The 17,205-nt window shown below is 44.8% G+C and overlaps 1 protein-coding gene across 1 annotated transcript; it reads left to right on the top strand.

Annotated features, from left to right (window-relative positions):
- The first annotated feature begins 189 nt into the window (after positions 1-189).
- Positions 190-15,397, top strand: ARPC1A (actin related protein 2/3 complex subunit 1A). The gene is made up of 10 exons (XM_048961908.1): positions 190-284; positions 3,476-3,552; positions 4,118-4,222; positions 6,831-7,053; positions 9,011-9,118; positions 11,969-12,181; positions 12,957-13,032; positions 13,219-13,412; positions 14,114-14,204; positions 15,000-15,397. The coding sequence occupies exons 2-10, from the start codon at positions 3,489-3,491 to the stop codon at positions 15,036-15,038; spliced, it is 1,113 nt and encodes a 370-aa protein (XP_048817865.1). The 5' UTR covers positions 190-284; positions 3,476-3,488; the 3' UTR covers positions 15,039-15,397.
- Positions 15,398-17,205: the final 1,808 nt, after the last annotated feature.

The following is a 17,205-nucleotide window of genomic DNA, read 5'->3' as shown; positions in this document are numbered from 1 at the left end:
TGTGAGGCGCGGGCACGGCGCGCGCGCACCCCACATTCCTCCCTCCCGCCCTCCCTCCTTCCGCGCAGGCGCAGAGCGTCCTCCCGCCCCCGCAGCACGGCGCATGCGTAACCCGCGGCGGGAGGCTGGCCGGCGGGCGGCGCGCAGGCGCAGTGCGCGTTTCCTGGCTCCCTTGTCAGTGCCGGGCCGCCCCCCCCACCCCTCCCCTACGCCGCCGCCGCCCGGAGCGGAGTCGCGTCGACTGCCCAGAGTCCGCGAGCCCCGCTCCGCCCCCGCCGCCTCAGGTGAGTCCCGGCCCCGAGGAGCGGCCATCCGCCCACCCGCAGGCCCAGGTGCTGAAGGGATGGCGGCTCCCCGGCTCTCGACCGCGGCCTGCGGGCCCCTCGCCCGGCCCTGCGCTCGGCTCAGCGGGCGGGGCGGCTCCGTCCTTCAGGCAGCGCTCACCTGTGCGGGCCGGCCGGCACCGCCCGCTTCGTGCCGAGCTGCCGCCGCCCCGACGGAACGGAGCGCTGGGGGTCCGGAGGGGATGACAGCGATGGGAGGCGGCGCTCAGCCGGCTGCTCCACGGGGTGTGGAGATAGGCAGAGATTAACGGCGGCTCTCGCCCTCACTCGCTGTCTCTGATTCGGACGCATCTCCTCGCTGTTCATCCTGGGTGGCCTCGTGCTTCTCGAGAGGTGACAGCAGCTCAGGGGTGTTTGCTGTAGATGTGCTCTGAAAGCTCGGGCTGAGCGCGCTGGAGTCCTTTTTTCACCCAGCCCTGAAGTTGTATTTCGAAGCTCAAGGACAGTTAGTTTGCATTTGAAAGAAAAATAAAGGAAAGAGCCACGAAGATGATCAGGAGGCTGGAGACCTCCCCTATGAGGACAGGCTGAGGGAGCTGTGCTTGTTCAGCCTGGAGAAAAGAAGGCTGTGGGGTGACCTCATTGCAGCCTTTCAGTACCTAAGGGGAGCCTACAAACAGGAGGGGAATCAACTCTTTGAAAGTGCTGATAACTGCAGGACAAGGGGAAATGGTTTGAAGTTGAGGGAGGCAGATTTAGGTTGGATGTCAGGGGGAAATTCTTTACAAAGAGAGTGGTGAGGTGCTGGAACAGCTGCCCAGAGAGACTGTGGATGCCCCATCCCTGAATGTGTTCAAGGCCAGGTTGGATGGGGCCCTGGGTCCTAAATGTGGAGGTTGGTGGCCCTGCATGTGGAAGGGGATTGGAGATTCGTGAGCCTTGAGGTCCCTTCCAACCCTGGCCATTCTGTGATTCTGTAACAGTTATCACAACAGTGCCTTTCCTATGTGAGGTGCTGAGGTTGGCAGACAGGAGAATGCTGACGGGTTACAATGCAGTGGTTGTATCAAGTCATTCAGCTGGTCTCTGAGAAGGAATAAATCTTAATAAGATCTTACAAACAATATTTATCTCCCCAAAGGAAATAACATTGCAGTGATCAGATGAGAAATATTTGTGCTTTTTGAGATTGTCATCACTTGTTTCTTAATGAGCATTACCAAACCCAAGCCAGCTGCTTGCTGCCAGTTGTGGCACTTGAGAAGCTCAGCAGATGAGAACGCATCACGTCCCTTGTGCAGATGCAAGCTTTGGGAAAAGCCTGTAGGGTAGTGAGCAAAAATCTCTGAACTAGGAGTTGTTAGGATGGGACAGCAGTGCTCTGCAGAGTGCCAACCTGTGGAGAGAGCATGAGGACTGTGTTAGAAAGTGTTCGGAAATAGCTGCGTTCCTTGGGCAGCAGAGATTGGATAGTTTCACATTTTATTTGGAAAGAGTCAAAAAGGCTGAGCGTTCCCTGTTGGTAGTAGAGCTCTTCAGCTTTTCCTGTATATGGAAATGCACTGCTACTGAACTGTTGGCATGCACTAAAGCAAGACTGGACAAAGCAATTTGCAGTCATGTTTTGCTTATGTTAACACATGGAATCTCAAACCATAGCTGTCCAAGGTCAAAGGTAACTTGGATTGTGTCAATGTTCTCACATCAGTAAAAATAAGTAATTGTTTTTCTTAGGGCTGCACGCATGTAGTGGCTTTATTTGATCTTTAGGATAAGATTACTAGAAGAACTAAGAAAATTATGGCAGTTAAAATTATGAACTGGACTTAAAGCTTATTTAGCCCAAGTTTCTATTTTAAGTACATTTAATGAAACTGCAAATCGTGTCTCTTTATAACAACAGGGCTTGATTTTTTAAAGAAAAAATCTGTCCAATTATTTGCATTGGTGAAGTACTGTGTCATGCACAGAGTCCTGAGGAGAGATACTTCTTGAACTAGTGGGCTGCTACAGTTGCTCGGCTCTGAAAGGGGTTACTCAGCTCTCATTCACTCCTGAGTTTCTGTGGGACCGCCATTCATTTCCTGTTTGCTTCCAAATTCCTACCTTGTCCTGAAGTCTCCACCCTCTGCTAACATGGCCATACTTGGCTATGTTGTAATTTCAGGCTGCAATGGGTGTGGATGTCTTGGAGTGACATCACAGAGATGGTGCTTGTTAGATGTACGTGGAGGGGCAGGCAGACACTGCTATCAGCCGAGGATAAATTGCTACAAAACATGTGGAATACGTGAAAGGAGGAAGACATGAAGAAATCCCAGTGGTGTGTGCTGAGCTGTGCACATTTCAGCTCTTACAGGTGACCTTGAGTTGTTACAGTGCTACCTGCCATCCATTTATACTGTCCTTGATTAACACAGGACACAGAGGTATGATCTGATATTTTAAAGAGCTTTCAATCACCTGCAAACGTTCAGCAGTAAGTTAGAAGAAAAACTCAGTGTCTAGCCTTGTAAGAAAAGTATTCACAAACCCAAAGAATTCAGTTTGTTCTTCCACTGTTTGAATCTCACAAGCATGAAAGCCATAAAGCAGGTAAGTGTTAGGATTAACTTGAAGAAATTAGTACTTAGTTCATTACTGATGTTAGGGGTTTTTCCCTAGGATACTTACAAACAGTTACATCAAATGATACATCAGCAGATTACAGTTACATATCTGTGCACATCAGTTTAGCCTCCCGATAGATGGAAAAAAAGATTTCATTGTAGTGCAGTGAGCCTCAGTACACACCAGAATTTCAAATCAATTCACTGAGCTGTCACTAAGTTTCTTGTTTAAGTATTCTAATTCCACAGTTAAAGTGTTAGGTGTTAGATTTCATAACAGTGTTTCCTCATATGAGGATACAGTAAGAAACAAGAGCATAAACCTTTTAGAGCAATTGCAATTAGCTGTAGTGAGCAGGACAGTCAAAATTCATTGACCTACCAAAGATGTTGGGGCACAGGGGAAAAGGTCGTAACCTGCTGAGCATCTGTCACTGTCTGAATAAATTGTCATGCTGAGCTGGAGCAGCCTTTGTAGATGTTGAGGACTGATTTGTTTTAACAACCACTGAACTTGGAAGTGTTTTGTTGTCATTTTCACACCTTTCAGTTTTCCCCCCCCCCCCAACTTTTCCAACATAGGAATTAACTCGGAATGTCTCTACATCAGTTCTTATTGGAGCCAATCACCTGCCATGCATGGAACAGAGACCGTACTCGTAAGTGACGTTTTCATTTACTTTCTCAGCTGCTCTTTTCTCTGTGCTGTCAATTGGTTCACCCTGAAGTGTTCTGGACCACGTTTAAGGAGGATGTGGTCAAGTACACAGGACTACACTTAGAATCCAAGAAGCGTGCTGCAGTCCTAAATCTGTTTGGATTTGAGACCCTTTTTTGAAACTTGGACATTTAAGCAAATCCAGTCTTAGTGGGGTCCCAGAAAGTTTTGCCTCTTGGTCTGTACCCCCTCAGAACATGTCCTTCTCATACTCTTTAACCTTTTATTTCCCTGCCCCAAGCCCAGCCTTTTCTTTTTATATAGTCTTCTACTGCAGCTGGATTGTTACATTCCAGCTGTGCTGTCTTTCTGTTCAGTGTACTCACAATCATGTTATGGCCATCATTTTTTGATATTACCCAGCAGGGATGGTAGCCTTTGGTTTACAAAACCTATGTAATGCTCTGAAACTTAAGAGTACAAGCTTTAGACTGGGAAGTTCTTTCAAGTAAAAGGGTATTAAAGAAGCTTTCTGTACTAAGGGACTGTTTCTTTTCTTCTTCAAGAAATTGCCATTAGCCCTAATAATCATGAAGTCCACATTTACAAGAAGAATGGGAGCCAGTGGGTAAAAGCTCACGAGCTAAAGGAACACAATGGCCACATTACAGGTAAGTGAAGAGCAAGCTGTGCCAGACATTGTGCAGCAATTTTCCCTGCACCCTTTTTTCCTCAGCTTAGCATCTGAACAGGAAACCTGCAGTAAATAGATCTCTTTATAGGTAGGTATTCCCTCTTTATGGAGAACCTTGTGGCATTTTCCTGGCCTGCATGCAGTGAACTGTTGGTTCATGGCTTCTGACAGTAGTAAATCTTTTTTTAGGGATTCATTTCGCCAAGTTTGTGTTGATACATTTCTCCTTTCCCTTTCCTACAGTACTCTGGCTTTAGGTTGGTAAGTGTTTTAAGTTGCCACAGATGCTGATGGAAACAGCCCTTCCCTTTCTCAGTGCTAATGCAGAGAAGTGTTTGTGTAGCATCCTCAGTGAGCAGGAAGAGCAGTTCTTTCAAGCCAGATGCAGGAGGAAAGCTTTAAGAACTGACTTGACTGCAAAGTAAAAAGCAAGACAGCAGAAACTTAACTTTGGCCACCCTCAGGAGGAGATTGAATTCCTGATATTTTAACATTTCTTCACTGGTGGCTGTAGTTCGGTCTTACAAGATGCTACAGTCCAAAAGATCAAAAGAGTGAAAGGGTGATACAGGAATGGAACAACAAATGCACTACCACAAATACAGTGTGGAAAAGGAAAACAAAAGGTGCTCACCTGTCTCTGAAGATCTGGGCTCACAAGGGAAACTCCATAGGGGAGGGATCTCCAACCAGAGATCCTTTCCCTGTGGCAGTCAGCCCTTAAATGAGATCTAAGAGAGGTGCAGCCAGGCTCCACCCTTTCCTGTCACACAGCTGAATTGCCTTCACCTGTGCTCCCAGAGCTGACCCAGGTCCTTTCCCCAGGTGCTCAGTCAGTGGTTCAGGCCATGACTCAACAGTTCCCACACACAGAGAAAGGACAGTTCTGAGGTACAACTGCATTTGATGTGCCCAGCCTTGAACTGAGGGCAGACAGTGAGCATTTTTACTGCAGACCCATCTGTGGATCCACAACAAAAGCGTGAGAGCTTCCACAAGTCAAAAGGTGTTAGTTTTAAAAATGAAATTGTCCTGTTTAGTCTTTTTTGTGCACGTGGTGCTTCGATGAGGAACTTTACCCTCTAAGGAAATGGAAGTAATTAATCAAAGAGCTTGCCCCAGAACAGCAAAATTCTGTCCTCAGCTCTCTAATGGCAGAACTGTCTGCCTAACAGCATTTTGCTGGAACTTTATTCAGTTGATGTGGTTTTTACATTCAGAGAACAACTGTACTTGTTCTTTTGTGAGGAATCATTTGGGTTGAATTTACAAGCGATGTTCCATTCCACCAGAGGCTTTTCTCTACATTTTACTTTTTACCTACTGATGTTAGAGAGAAGCCAAATATTCATAACTTGGCAATAGAGCTTGTGCTGCTTTCCAGCATAGCTGATACCTTTGGAATACTAAATGCTGCAGCTGTCTTACAGAGTGGACATGAATTGTGGTTACACACAGGAGATAGACTTATCAAACCACTTGTTGCTGACAGGAGGCCACTGCCACTCTAAATTCTCATCATAAGGGCTGAGGTTCTTAGTGTTGCCTTCTGGTGTCTTGAAGATTAGCAGAAAACTTCGCAAGAGAAGTGAATTAAGATCTGAGGCAAGTTCAGAATCAGAATGCTGGTGCTAATGCAAGGGAGATGTGGGAATGACAGAGACAGTAAAGGGCACAGTAATCTGCCTTTCAAAAGCAGTGCAAGATTGACTTGTAACTCTGGTTTCAGATTACCAACCACTTCAGAACTGAGCTTCTTAAGCATAACCCTATTTTGAAGCAGTATATGAACAAAGTGATACAAATTAGTGCAGATACCCTTAATCCTTTTTTTCAGTTTGTGCACTTAGGGGATGTTTTTAATACAGAACACGGGGAAAATAATTGAAGTACAGTTTTGTGGGAGAGTTAAGGATTGCACTATGCATCTCAAAGAAGGATTCTAAAGAAGGGATGAAAAATAACATCGCCAGGAGAGCTTCCAGTTGAGAACAAGCTTTGCATAGGAAAGGGAAAGAAGCAATGGCAAGCTTATCAAAGTTTTGATTTGTTGCATTCTGTGATTTTTTTGAATTCTGCTTTTGCTTGATAGACTTTCTCATGGCACAGCTTAATAAATAAGCATGCAATAACCCAAAGGTTTGTAATGGTACATAAGGATCAATCCCTGCTAAGTGACAAAAACTCAACATCTTGTTAGCTGAACATTTAGATCAAACAGATGTTAGATGTTTGTGCTTCAGTATTGCTGGGTTTCTGCTGTCCATAATGAGCCTTGTGCAGAAGTCAGTGATTTGTGGCTGCATTTCAGCCAGCCTGCAGAGCTCCACCTGTTGGTGAGCTGTTAGCTAGCTTGCTCAGTGAGCAGATTCTCTGTTCAGAACCTCAAAGTTTGGAATCTGCAGTTTTGGTGAAGGCTGGATGGAAGAACTGATAGCCATAACAGTTTAAAACGGTGCCTGGAGAACAAGGGGAATGCCAACATAAGACTAACAACTGTCTCTGGGGGAAAGAAGGCTGCGAGACTGTGTTGAATTACTATAAAGCAAACGGGCAATATTGTTAACACAAAGTCTGGATTGCAGGTATTGACTGGGCTCCCAAAAGCGACCGCATTGTGACGTGCGGCGCAGACCGCAACGCCTACGTGTGGAGTCAGAAGGATGGCGTGTGGAAACCAACACTCGTGATCCTGAGAATCAACCGTGCGGCCACCTTTGTGAAATGGTCTCCCTTGGAGAATAAATTTGCTGTAGGAAGCGGAGCTCGGCTTATATCTGTGTGCTACTTTGAGTCTGAAAACGACTGGTGAGCTGTTTGATTTTTGTTTGTACTCTAAGGGCTGCCTGGGAAAGCTTAAAGCCTGGAGTTTGGTGGCAGTAGCTAAGTTACTATTTGTAACAATGTGATGTACAGCAGTCACAGCAGGATGGCAAAGTCTTTGGCCATGGCAAACGGAGTCAAGCCCAAATGCAGTAGCCACAAAAACAAAGGAAGAAAATTTGCTTACCTTTGGAAGGCCTCCAGCAAGAAGAGATCTCCAGCAGGATCCCTTTGCCTTCACTGCCAGCCCTTAAATGAGGTCTGGGAAGGGGTGGATCCTGGCTCTGCCCTTCCAGTCACTCAGATGCATTGCACACACCTGAGCTCCCCTGGGTTGGCCCTGCCTTCCCACCAGGTGCTCAATCACTGCTTCAGGCCCTGACTTAGCATTTCTGCACTTAGCATAACTACACTATTTTACTAATTCTAAGATCTTCTGGCAATAAAGAGGAATAGGCTTCAACAGTTCTTTCATGGAATTCTACATTTCAGGGAAAAGGTTCTTTCTTTTACCTCTTTACTGTAGTGTAGCACGTAAAGGCCTTTGACTAAGTCTGTTTTCAGGTTATATGTGTTGGCATAGGTGTATCGTTGACTGCCATAAACTGAAGTTGCTCTTCTAAAAGCACAAGAATTTCTGCAGAGCAGATAGCTCTTTGCCACTTGTTTCCTCCTGCCCCACGCTCCTTCCTGACTGAATAAAGAACTCGGTCTTGCATCTTCTGTACTGGATCATTTCTTGTCAATAAAAAATTCAAATCTGTCAGATATCTCCAGGCTGGTCCAAGAGCAGATGTTCAAGGTGGTCATTTGCCTGTTCTGTATGCTGTCATTTATTCTCACACAGTTCATAGATCTGAGACAGGAATATCATAAATATTTCTGCCATTATCTTTGGAAAGTTGGAGCTTCTGATCTTTAAGAGATCTACATTTGTAGCTATCTGTATTGGAGCTGCATTTTCCCATATCCCCTGTAGGTGATGATAGGTATGTTAGGTATCCATTAGTTTGGGTTGCATTAACATTTGTGAAAACACAGGTGTGTGTTCCCACCATTCTGTGTACAGTGTCCATGTGAGGATGCTAAACACAGAGACCATCTGCAAAGTTCACTTTAAAGACTGTTTGGGTCTTTTTTGCTTTCCAGTTTATTCAGTTCTTAACGTTTTCTCTGCCTCACTTGTCTGTAGAAGAATCAAAATTCTCCTGTGTCAAAGACAATTTAATGTGATCCTTAGAACTGCTGATGGAAGTAAACTCAAAGAAAAACCACCATCATGCCAAAGGCCATGCAGTGAATAACAGATTTCCCCACTACTTTGTAAACAGTTCAAACAAATTCGATCTGCTGGCACACGTTTAAGTTAGTGCTCATGCATTCAACAGTAGGACCACTTTTACAGATAACTGAGATCCAGACTTTGGCCTTATTGTTGGCAGTTCACCCGTTTATGTGTTGGCTTTTATAGCTGTTGTACTCTAGAAAAGTTGGAAGAAGCAGGAGAGGAAGTGTACTCAGTGATGTAACAAAATAATGCTGCTCAGCTCTACGCTGTGGCCAAAACTCAGTTCTTGTTCACCAGGAGGAAAGAACCAAGCAATTACTGTGCAAAATTCATGTCAAGGAATTCAGTCTGATGTATTATAAAAATAAATTAGAAGATGAATTAGATTCAGAGGAAGAGTTGCATATTTAATGTGACTTTGTAGTATTTAAAACTTTGATTAAGATAACAACATGAAGTTCATAGACAGTAAAAATATGCAAGGAAATGGGCACAACCAAAGGCATAAAATATGCAGGGCTTGGGCATAATGTGAGTTTTCTAGCAAAGCTTGTGTTCAGTCATTGATAAGAGGTGATGCTTTTGAGGTGTATTTCTTGGGTTTTGAGGAGTGGGTAAAATATTTACATAAAAATCTCATCTTTTTTAATGTAGGTGGGTGAGCAAGCACATTAAAAAGCCCATTCGTTCTACTGTCCTCAGCCTGGACTGGCACCCCAACAATGTTCTGCTGGCTGCTGGATCCTGTGACTTCAAGTGCAGGTGGGAGAAAATAAAGCATCTCTGAGTGAGTTTGGCTCACTGGTTCAAGTGAGAAGCAGAAGCCTGATGTCTGTGCGATTGCTATCGGAATAGAAGGCAGCTCATCACATAACGATGTTGTTACCAAAATAAAATGCCCAGCTTAAGAGACATTGACTTTGGAGCTGCTGCATGAATGCCTAGGGCTACTAACATTTATCTCCTGGGGGATTCAACTGAGTTTAATAAGCTGGTGAGTTTCTTTACTAGCAGAGCATGGAAGTGCTGCTGTTATAGGTGTAATGAGTACTGGGCTTTTAGTCTGAAATTAGATTTACAGATGCTATCTGGTAGGAATGTACCACTGCTCATTAGAGTTTCAGAAGCAGTATCCTAGTGCTGCAGCTTGCAGAGGAGCTGTCTCACCTTTCTCTTCTCCAAGCTGCCGTTCACCTGGCTGTGCTCATCTGGCCTCATGAGGAATTGATGCACCTGAAACTCAGGGCAGCAAAGCACCATTTTTGCAGAGCAGGCTGACGTTTGAGATGGATGGGTTGTGAAGGCACACCGTGAGGGATGGGTTCTGCAGGTTGCTTTGTGCTGACTTAACTGGAGTCACTGCACTGAAACTTGCATGGGAGCTGCATGCAGTGATTGACTTCAGTTCATATTTTACTTAATCACTCGTCCTTGAATAATAAGAAAGCTTATTTTCTTAATTTCTTTATGTAATTGTGCAATTTTGCAGCTTCAAAATGTATACTGAGAATAACTAAGGAGTGGGAGAGGGGGGAGGGGCTGACCGTGGCGTTCCTGGTTTCGGAATGAAAGACGTGCATCTGAAGTCAATCCTTTGTTACCTTTCTATGTAAGCAGAGATGTTCAATGGCAGCTGGGCAAGAGGAGGAGAGTTGTCTCCCCTTCCTGCCTTATCTCCAGTTTTAATTACATGAACTGTGAGCGTTCGCTTCCGTTCCCAAAATAGTGTGGTGTAAAGGACTTGTTCATCTTCTAGAAGCAGCTGCTGTTCACATGTGGAAATTTTTTCATATGTGTTCATAAAGCATCTTGGGACTGTGATGTTATGTCAGCTGATCTGTGTATGTCCTGTAATTTGGATTTCAGCTCTTTTGTCTCTGGGCTTTGCTCAGGAAGAGTGTAGCCTTTGCTTGATGATGACTAAAGATCTCCAGAATTCCACTTCCAGGGAACATGCAATTACACTGCAGTTAAAGATAAGAAACATAGGTGGGCTGAAGTATGCATCTGTTCTGATAGGTGGTTATGGAGAAGACTAGGAAATGGATCTGCTGGAGACACTGCCAGCTAGGAAGCAGCTGAGCTTGGAAAAAAATGGAGGGCAGAAGAGACTCCAGGTTGATATTCAGCAGTTTTTTGGAGGCTGGCCCTAGATGAGCTCCTCTTACATTTGTCTTTAGGAATACGTACTTGTATATTATATAGAGAGTGAATAGCATCGGTGATAATTGTATATTCTTGCTGGAACAATGTTGCTATGGGAATGAAAGTCATTTCCCAGTGTTCTGTGAAGGCTGGGGCCTTCAAGCTGAGGTGGTTCTGAGAGGGAGACTTCAATAAGTGGAAAGATTTTTTTTTGCCAGCAGTTCTGTTCAGGGTCTCTTACTACTTAGGAATGATTTTTTTCTGCCTCGTGTCAAAGGCTGCTGCTTTAAACATCTTGTCCTATTTCCATACATTAGGAGAGCCAGCCTTTCTGGTGGCTCTATAATATTAAGTTTCTGGGAGGATTATCGTTAAATTATATTTAAACTGATAGAGCTGAGCATAAATTCTTACTTAATTCTCTGAAAATCTGTACCTAAAATAGCTGCAGTTAAACCCTTCTCATTCCAAATGAACAGCTTTATTTGAATGAACTGAACACAGACACCTTTTGAAGTCCACATTCCACACTGACAAGATTAAAAGTAGAACTTTGGATGGTGGTGGTATGGGAAGCAACTTTTCCTTCAATTCACTGTAAAACAATTTCATTTAGTTTGGCTGCAGCCATGAATGTTTGATTGCTGCTTTTCCTTCTTCCTGGAACATCTCTGGTTGTAGTATGGCACCACTCACTTGCTTCTCCTGCTCAATGGACTCCAATCCTGTGTGTGTGACGTGCTGGCAGCTTCCATGGCAACAGTTGGGAGCACCATGCTGTGGCAGGTCTGAATCATGCAGAAGGAATCTGATGAAAGGAGGAGGGCTTCCTATTTAAACCTATCTTGAAAATTGTAGTGCTGGGAAAAAAAACAAAACCAACAAAAAAAAACAACCAACCAACATAAGAACACTGTGGTATTTTGTGCTTTCAAGGCATTCCTTCCATAAGGAGCCAGACTGAGGTGGTTCAGAGCCCCTGTGCTCGGAGCTGAACATCCATTTTCTTTCTTTGAAATCCTGCTAAACAGTGAACGTTCTTAAGAAGTGGGTGGTTTTCTATTGGTCTGTGTGAGAACATAATTATTATGTGTGGTAGCTCTGGGTTTTTCTCTAACTGGAGAAATTGACTCTGAGAGCTAATAGCACTGCAGAGGGATGAAAGGGAAATCAGCACAGCAAAACTGTAAGGACGTTGTGTGTTTTTGTGCCATCTTCTGGAAACAAGTGGATTAGAATAGAGAGAAACATTTGTGAGAAAGCAACCTGCATTACACCCTGCTGCTGTTGCTTTCTTCTGTGTACTGACACTTCCCAGCCTGTGTGGATTACTGTTAAAAGACACTGTACTACTTTATTTTGGGAGAGTTAGAAAGCATCCAGTTGTTTCCCATGTGAAATGTGTGTGCAGCTGCCAGCTGTTTCTTTTCTAATGTCTTTGTTCATGTAGAAATCTTTTATTTGCAGGGTGTTTTCTGCTTACATCAAGGAAGTGGATGAGAAGCCTGCCAGTACACCGTGGGGCTCCAAAATGCCTTTTGGGCAGCTGATGTCAGAATTTGGGGGTGCTGGCAGTGGTGGATGGGTGCACAGTGTCAGCTTTTCTGCCAGTGGTAACCGCCTAGCCTGGGTCAGCCATGACAGCACTGTGTCAGTTGCTGATGCTTCAAAAAATATGATGTAAGTCTGCTCTTACTGTTAACTATTCTGTGTTGGACATTAGAAGGAAGCAGTGTGTGCAGTGTTGTGCTTGCAGCAGCAAGAGGAGAGCTGGGACTGCTGTTTCCACTTTACTGCATGTCATAGCAGCCTCTTTGAGGCCTACATAAATAAGGTAGACTCCTACAATTCTATATTATGTATAATTCAAGTTGCTTTTAGGACATCTTCAGTGTGGGTACAATCACTTGCTTCCAGTCCATCAAAGTATTTAATTAACAGCTCCTCCTTGATCTTAAGAACTTCTCAGTCTCCATGGTTTTCTAACTGAGGAAGAGACTGTGTGTGCATTTTGCTGGCACGGGTGGATCATCCAGGTACTGCTGTGCTCAGCTTTGAGTTTTGGTTCTGATGGCCTTAGCTGTGTAAGTAACTGGCTAAGGATATCACTAAGTATAGATGGCTCTACAATTCCTTTCCCATTTATTACAAAAATCACAAAAACTGACCTAATTTAACACCCAGACCTTTTCCTTCTAAAGAGCTGATGCTGAGGACTGAAACATCGAGTGGTTTTATACTGTAGATCCAATTAATAGCCTCTTGAATTTGATCCTTCTTTTTGGAAGGGGAGGGGAATTATTACGGATTTCAGCCTTCTGGTGTCACCTTGGGACAGCTGAGCTCCACTGAATTCTATTCCAGTAATGCTTGTCTGGGAATTGTCTCTTACTTTTTGCTGGAACCAAAGATGAGAGGTTTCACTGAAGTCCTTAACAAATACTCTTGTGTTCAGGGTTTCGCAGCTGAAAACAGAATTCCTTCCACTCCTGAGCGTGTCATTTGTCTCTGAGAACAGCGTGGTGGCAGCTGTAAGTGTCTTTATTTTCTCCTAGTAGAGTGTTGTAGTGTTTTGGAGAGTGAGAAAAGCACCATGAGTTGACAAGTTAGCAATAAGCAACATCTCCATGGTGTTGAGCGTTACGGTTCTGCAATTAACAACAGCAGAACAAGAGAAACTCTGGGTCTTCACATGCTCTCCCGCTGTGTGGTTGCAGGGCCATGATTGCTGCCCCATGCTTTTTAACTGTGATGAGCGTGGCTTGCTGACCTTCGTTTCGAAACTGGACATTCCAAAACAGAGCATCCAGCGCAACATCTCTGCCATGGAGCGCTTCCGAAATATGGACAAAAGAGCCACCACAGAAGATCGTAACACTACCCTGGAGACTCTGCACCAGAACAGTATAACGTGAGTGTCTTGGCTGTCGAGGTGAGGGCAAGCAGGGCTCCTCATCGCTTTGGTTTCACAGCATGAACCACAGACCTTGAGGGCTCGGATTTGCCACACCGGATGGGTGCAGCTGGTATCCCGTATCCATTCCAGCCTTTCAGTAACACCTGTGTGTTTCTGGGAATTGTGAAAGCTGGTAAAGTTAATTATTAACACTGCATGCATGCTATTCCTGTTAGCTCGTGTTTAATGTGTTCTGCAACTTGGATGCAGTTTATCTTATCAAATATGTGAAGAATTCACAAGAGGTTGGTAGTACTGCAAAGCACAGTTAGGAGAATTCACCTGGAATGGGAATTCACATCTCAGCTTCTTACTTCTGATGTTATTTCTCTATAAATTTATTCATCAAAAAGGATCGATTCAAGCTAATTGAGTAAAATACTCTTATATCTTAAAAGTGTGTGAGCCTAGAAGATGCAGCATTCCTGAAGCAAACTGTCTTTATCCAAGGAAAATGTTTAGTCTTCAGCCACTGACTGATAAGGGCTCTCAGCATCCTCTCTCTGCTTATTTTCCTGAAGCACCGTGCCAAAAATGTAGCATAAGCTCTGCTATACTGACGTCTCCCCTTGGAAGAGTAGGAGTTGATTTCAGCCCCAGCTTTCTGGCTCTCTGGGATGGGTGTCTGCCTTACGGCTCTCGCTCTCTGCTTGCAGCCAGGTGTCCATTTATGAGGTGGACAAACGGGACTGTCGGAAGTTCTGCACCACGGGCATCGATGGAGCGATGACCATCTGGGACTTCAAGGTATGCTCCTACTGCTGCGCTGGTGGGAACTGCTTGCAGTGATTCCTTTTCAATCTCTAGCATCAGTTTCTGGGGCGCAGCCCTAGTTTGAGTTTTGCTAGCAGGAAATAGGAAACCCAGGCTGGGATACCAGGAGCATTAGTGAACTCCATGAGCAAGGCAGAGCCAGGACCCAGCTTAAATGCAGAGGTGTTTTGCCTAGCAGATGGTACTGATCCAGACTTATTTTTTTAATGAATTGCTTGCTGTATCTGCAGTCATCCCACGTGTTCTTTGCTTCTCCAGCCTGTGCTTAGCCACAGTGGGGCTGGAGAACAGCTTTTAATATGGTGAGGCTCAGTGTCTCTCCTTGTTCCCATCCCTTTGGACTCTGCTCACTGTCTTTCTGCAGAACATGCTCCTGCCATCTCTTAATTAACTCATCAGGGTAGTACATAGTTACCTCAAACAATTAAAAAATACAGTAAGCACTGTATTGAAAACCTCCAACACTGGCTTTTAGGACAGTTGTTATTTACATTGTATCATGCCAGAACGCTTTGATGGGGGTAGAGGCCAAAGGAGAAACTGAGGTCATGTGTGAAATGTTTTAATGCTGCTTCAGCAGGAAGGGGGTGGAGCTGTTGGTCCACGTGTGAGAGTTGGAAATGAATGCTTTTAGTGCGGCCTGGCTCCTGAATCAGAGTCATCTCAAGCCTTGTGTGTGGCTCCTTCCTCCTTAACATCAGCCTTTACAAGGAGTTGCTTAACACTGCTTACTCAGCACGTTGTCATTACGGTTTTCTCTCTTCCAAGACCTTGGAGTCCTCCATTCAAGGTCTACGAATCATGTAAAGATGGATTGCCAGCATCTAGCAGGACAAACTGCTGACAGAACGCAGCTCCCACGTCTGCACAAACCTGAGGAGGGAGGAGAAAGGTGGAATGCTTGGAAACACTGAGAAAGAACGGCTTGGCAGATTTTCTTTTGAATCTAAATTTGGTGAATTGTGTTGGTTTCAAAATCAGCTGTGATTGTTCTTTTTTTTTTGTTTTATTTTTATTTTTTGGTTGGTTGTTTCATTCCATTCTTTACCAAAGCTGCTCCTTAAGTAGTTTATTGCAGGAAGTTATGAATCACTAACTTAAAAGGGGAATTTTATGTAAATTGTCTGCTAGAAATAATAATAATAATAAAAAAAAAGAAAAACAGATCCTTTGTGTTTTGGTGCCCATTAAGAGTGATTAAAAAGGGGATTTTGTAAGAATGATCTCAGAGAGCATAAAATCCTGACCTGGTGTTTTATGGCCTCAGAACAGGAAGAGTTCATCTTAACTGTGCTGCTTGAAGTTGGCAGATGAAGACCTGGAGCTGTGATGGTCTGGATGTGAAGACTGAGCTGGGCTTCGTTCGAGGGCTGATCCTTTGAGGTGGTGATGTTGGAGGAGGAATAGTTCTGTCCTGCTGACTCTGAGTTCTGTCTGCCTGGCATTCTGAATGGTAGTGACAGCAAATTAACCCGAATGCCTTTTCCATTGTAGTGGGTCATAGTTTTAGATGACCAGAATTATCTGTGGTTGCCTTTTGGGATTTGTACAAAGCCTTTTCACAGCACAGGGTGCAGTGTGGAAGGTTACGTGTGGACAGGAAGGCAAAAATCCAGATCTTGGGGACAGCAAATGAAAAGCAAACCATTTGGTGAGCCTGTGACATTACACAGGTCTGCATGTCGTGTGGGAGCTGAGTGCTCAGCCCATGGAGTTCTGTGTGGTGACCAGTGGAGTAACAAAGCACATTTAACAGGAGTAACAGCAAACACTGTGCTGCACTGATCTCCAGGTGAGCCATCTGAAGTGCAGTTCTGAGCCTGGGCAGCGTGCTGAGGCCTTGGCACATAACTCCCTTTATTCATACGCTCTAATTAAGGCTCACTGTACCACTGCCTGGAGCTTGGTGCAGGCTGTGCTTAGGAGGGGGATTTTCTGGCTCGAGGCATTGCTTTATAAGGTCTGAGACCTTGTCATTTCTGTCGAAAATGCAGAAGTGCATTAAAAAAAACCAACGACCCGGTGAGTAAATGTCACCACTTCCTCTGCAACAGGAGTGCTGCATCATCCCCTGCTCACAGCTCAGCTCTGAGCGACTGAGAAGGAAGGGCAGAACGCAGAGCTGGCAACTGTTCCGAAAGCCAACTTTGTGCCTTATGGGGGTGCATCATTTTCAGGTGCAATGTTTGTTGCACTCAGAGCACTTTTTGTCAGTTCCTTTTGCTTTTCTTTCGTCTTCCACCTTTTCCCCTGGCAGCCAAGCATAGCTTTGCAATTTCCTCTCCCTTATAAATGTAGACTAACTGCTTACTCAGCTCGCAGCCCGGTGATTGCTGTGTGCAGTGACTTGGGTGGCACTGGGTTTATCAGCTAGAATGGAGTTAAATGTCTTGTGGATCAAAGTGATGCTGCCAGCCGTGGAGGATTAACAGAGGAGCCTGGCTTTGGCTTTGTTCGTCTCTGCAGACACATTTCTTCTGAAGTTGCTTTTGAAAGTGTGGTGTTTAAAAAGAAATATCTACATTCTGAAATACGTGGCACAAACAACATAAAAGGAGGGAGGAAAAAAGCATCTACTGAGAGAGTGGAGAAAATGGACCTCTAAATGTCGCCTTGTTCTGCATGAAAGAGCCTGAGAAAGCACAAGGAGCGTTTGCTCCGTGCAGTGACACTGGCATGGGGTGCAACTGCCTTGGGTTACTGAGAGAGAAACGTGTGCACCAGCAATCAGATCAAAACCAGGCTGGAGATACTGATGTCAAAGAAGGACAGAGCGAGGGGAATATAAACAACCACCACTCAAAGAAAAACGGAGCTCAAATCTGCACCGTGTGCAGGTGGGGGGAGCCGTGCACCTCCAGCACTGACAGCTGATGCCTCCCATATCGGTGCACTGAGGTTCATCTCCAGCCTTTCTCAGAGCCCCCGAGCTCTCTGAGAGCAGCAGTGGGTGCAGGAGGAACTTTCCCTGTAA

Source organism: Lagopus muta, chromosome 15, assembly GCF_023343835.1.
Source record: "Lagopus muta isolate bLagMut1 chromosome 15, bLagMut1 primary, whole genome shotgun sequence".
Classification (NCBI taxonomy): Eukaryota; Metazoa; Chordata; class Aves; order Galliformes; family Phasianidae; genus Lagopus; species Lagopus muta.
The sequence above is the reverse complement of the archived record's forward strand: the minus strand, read 5'-3'. Positions and strand labels throughout refer to the sequence as shown.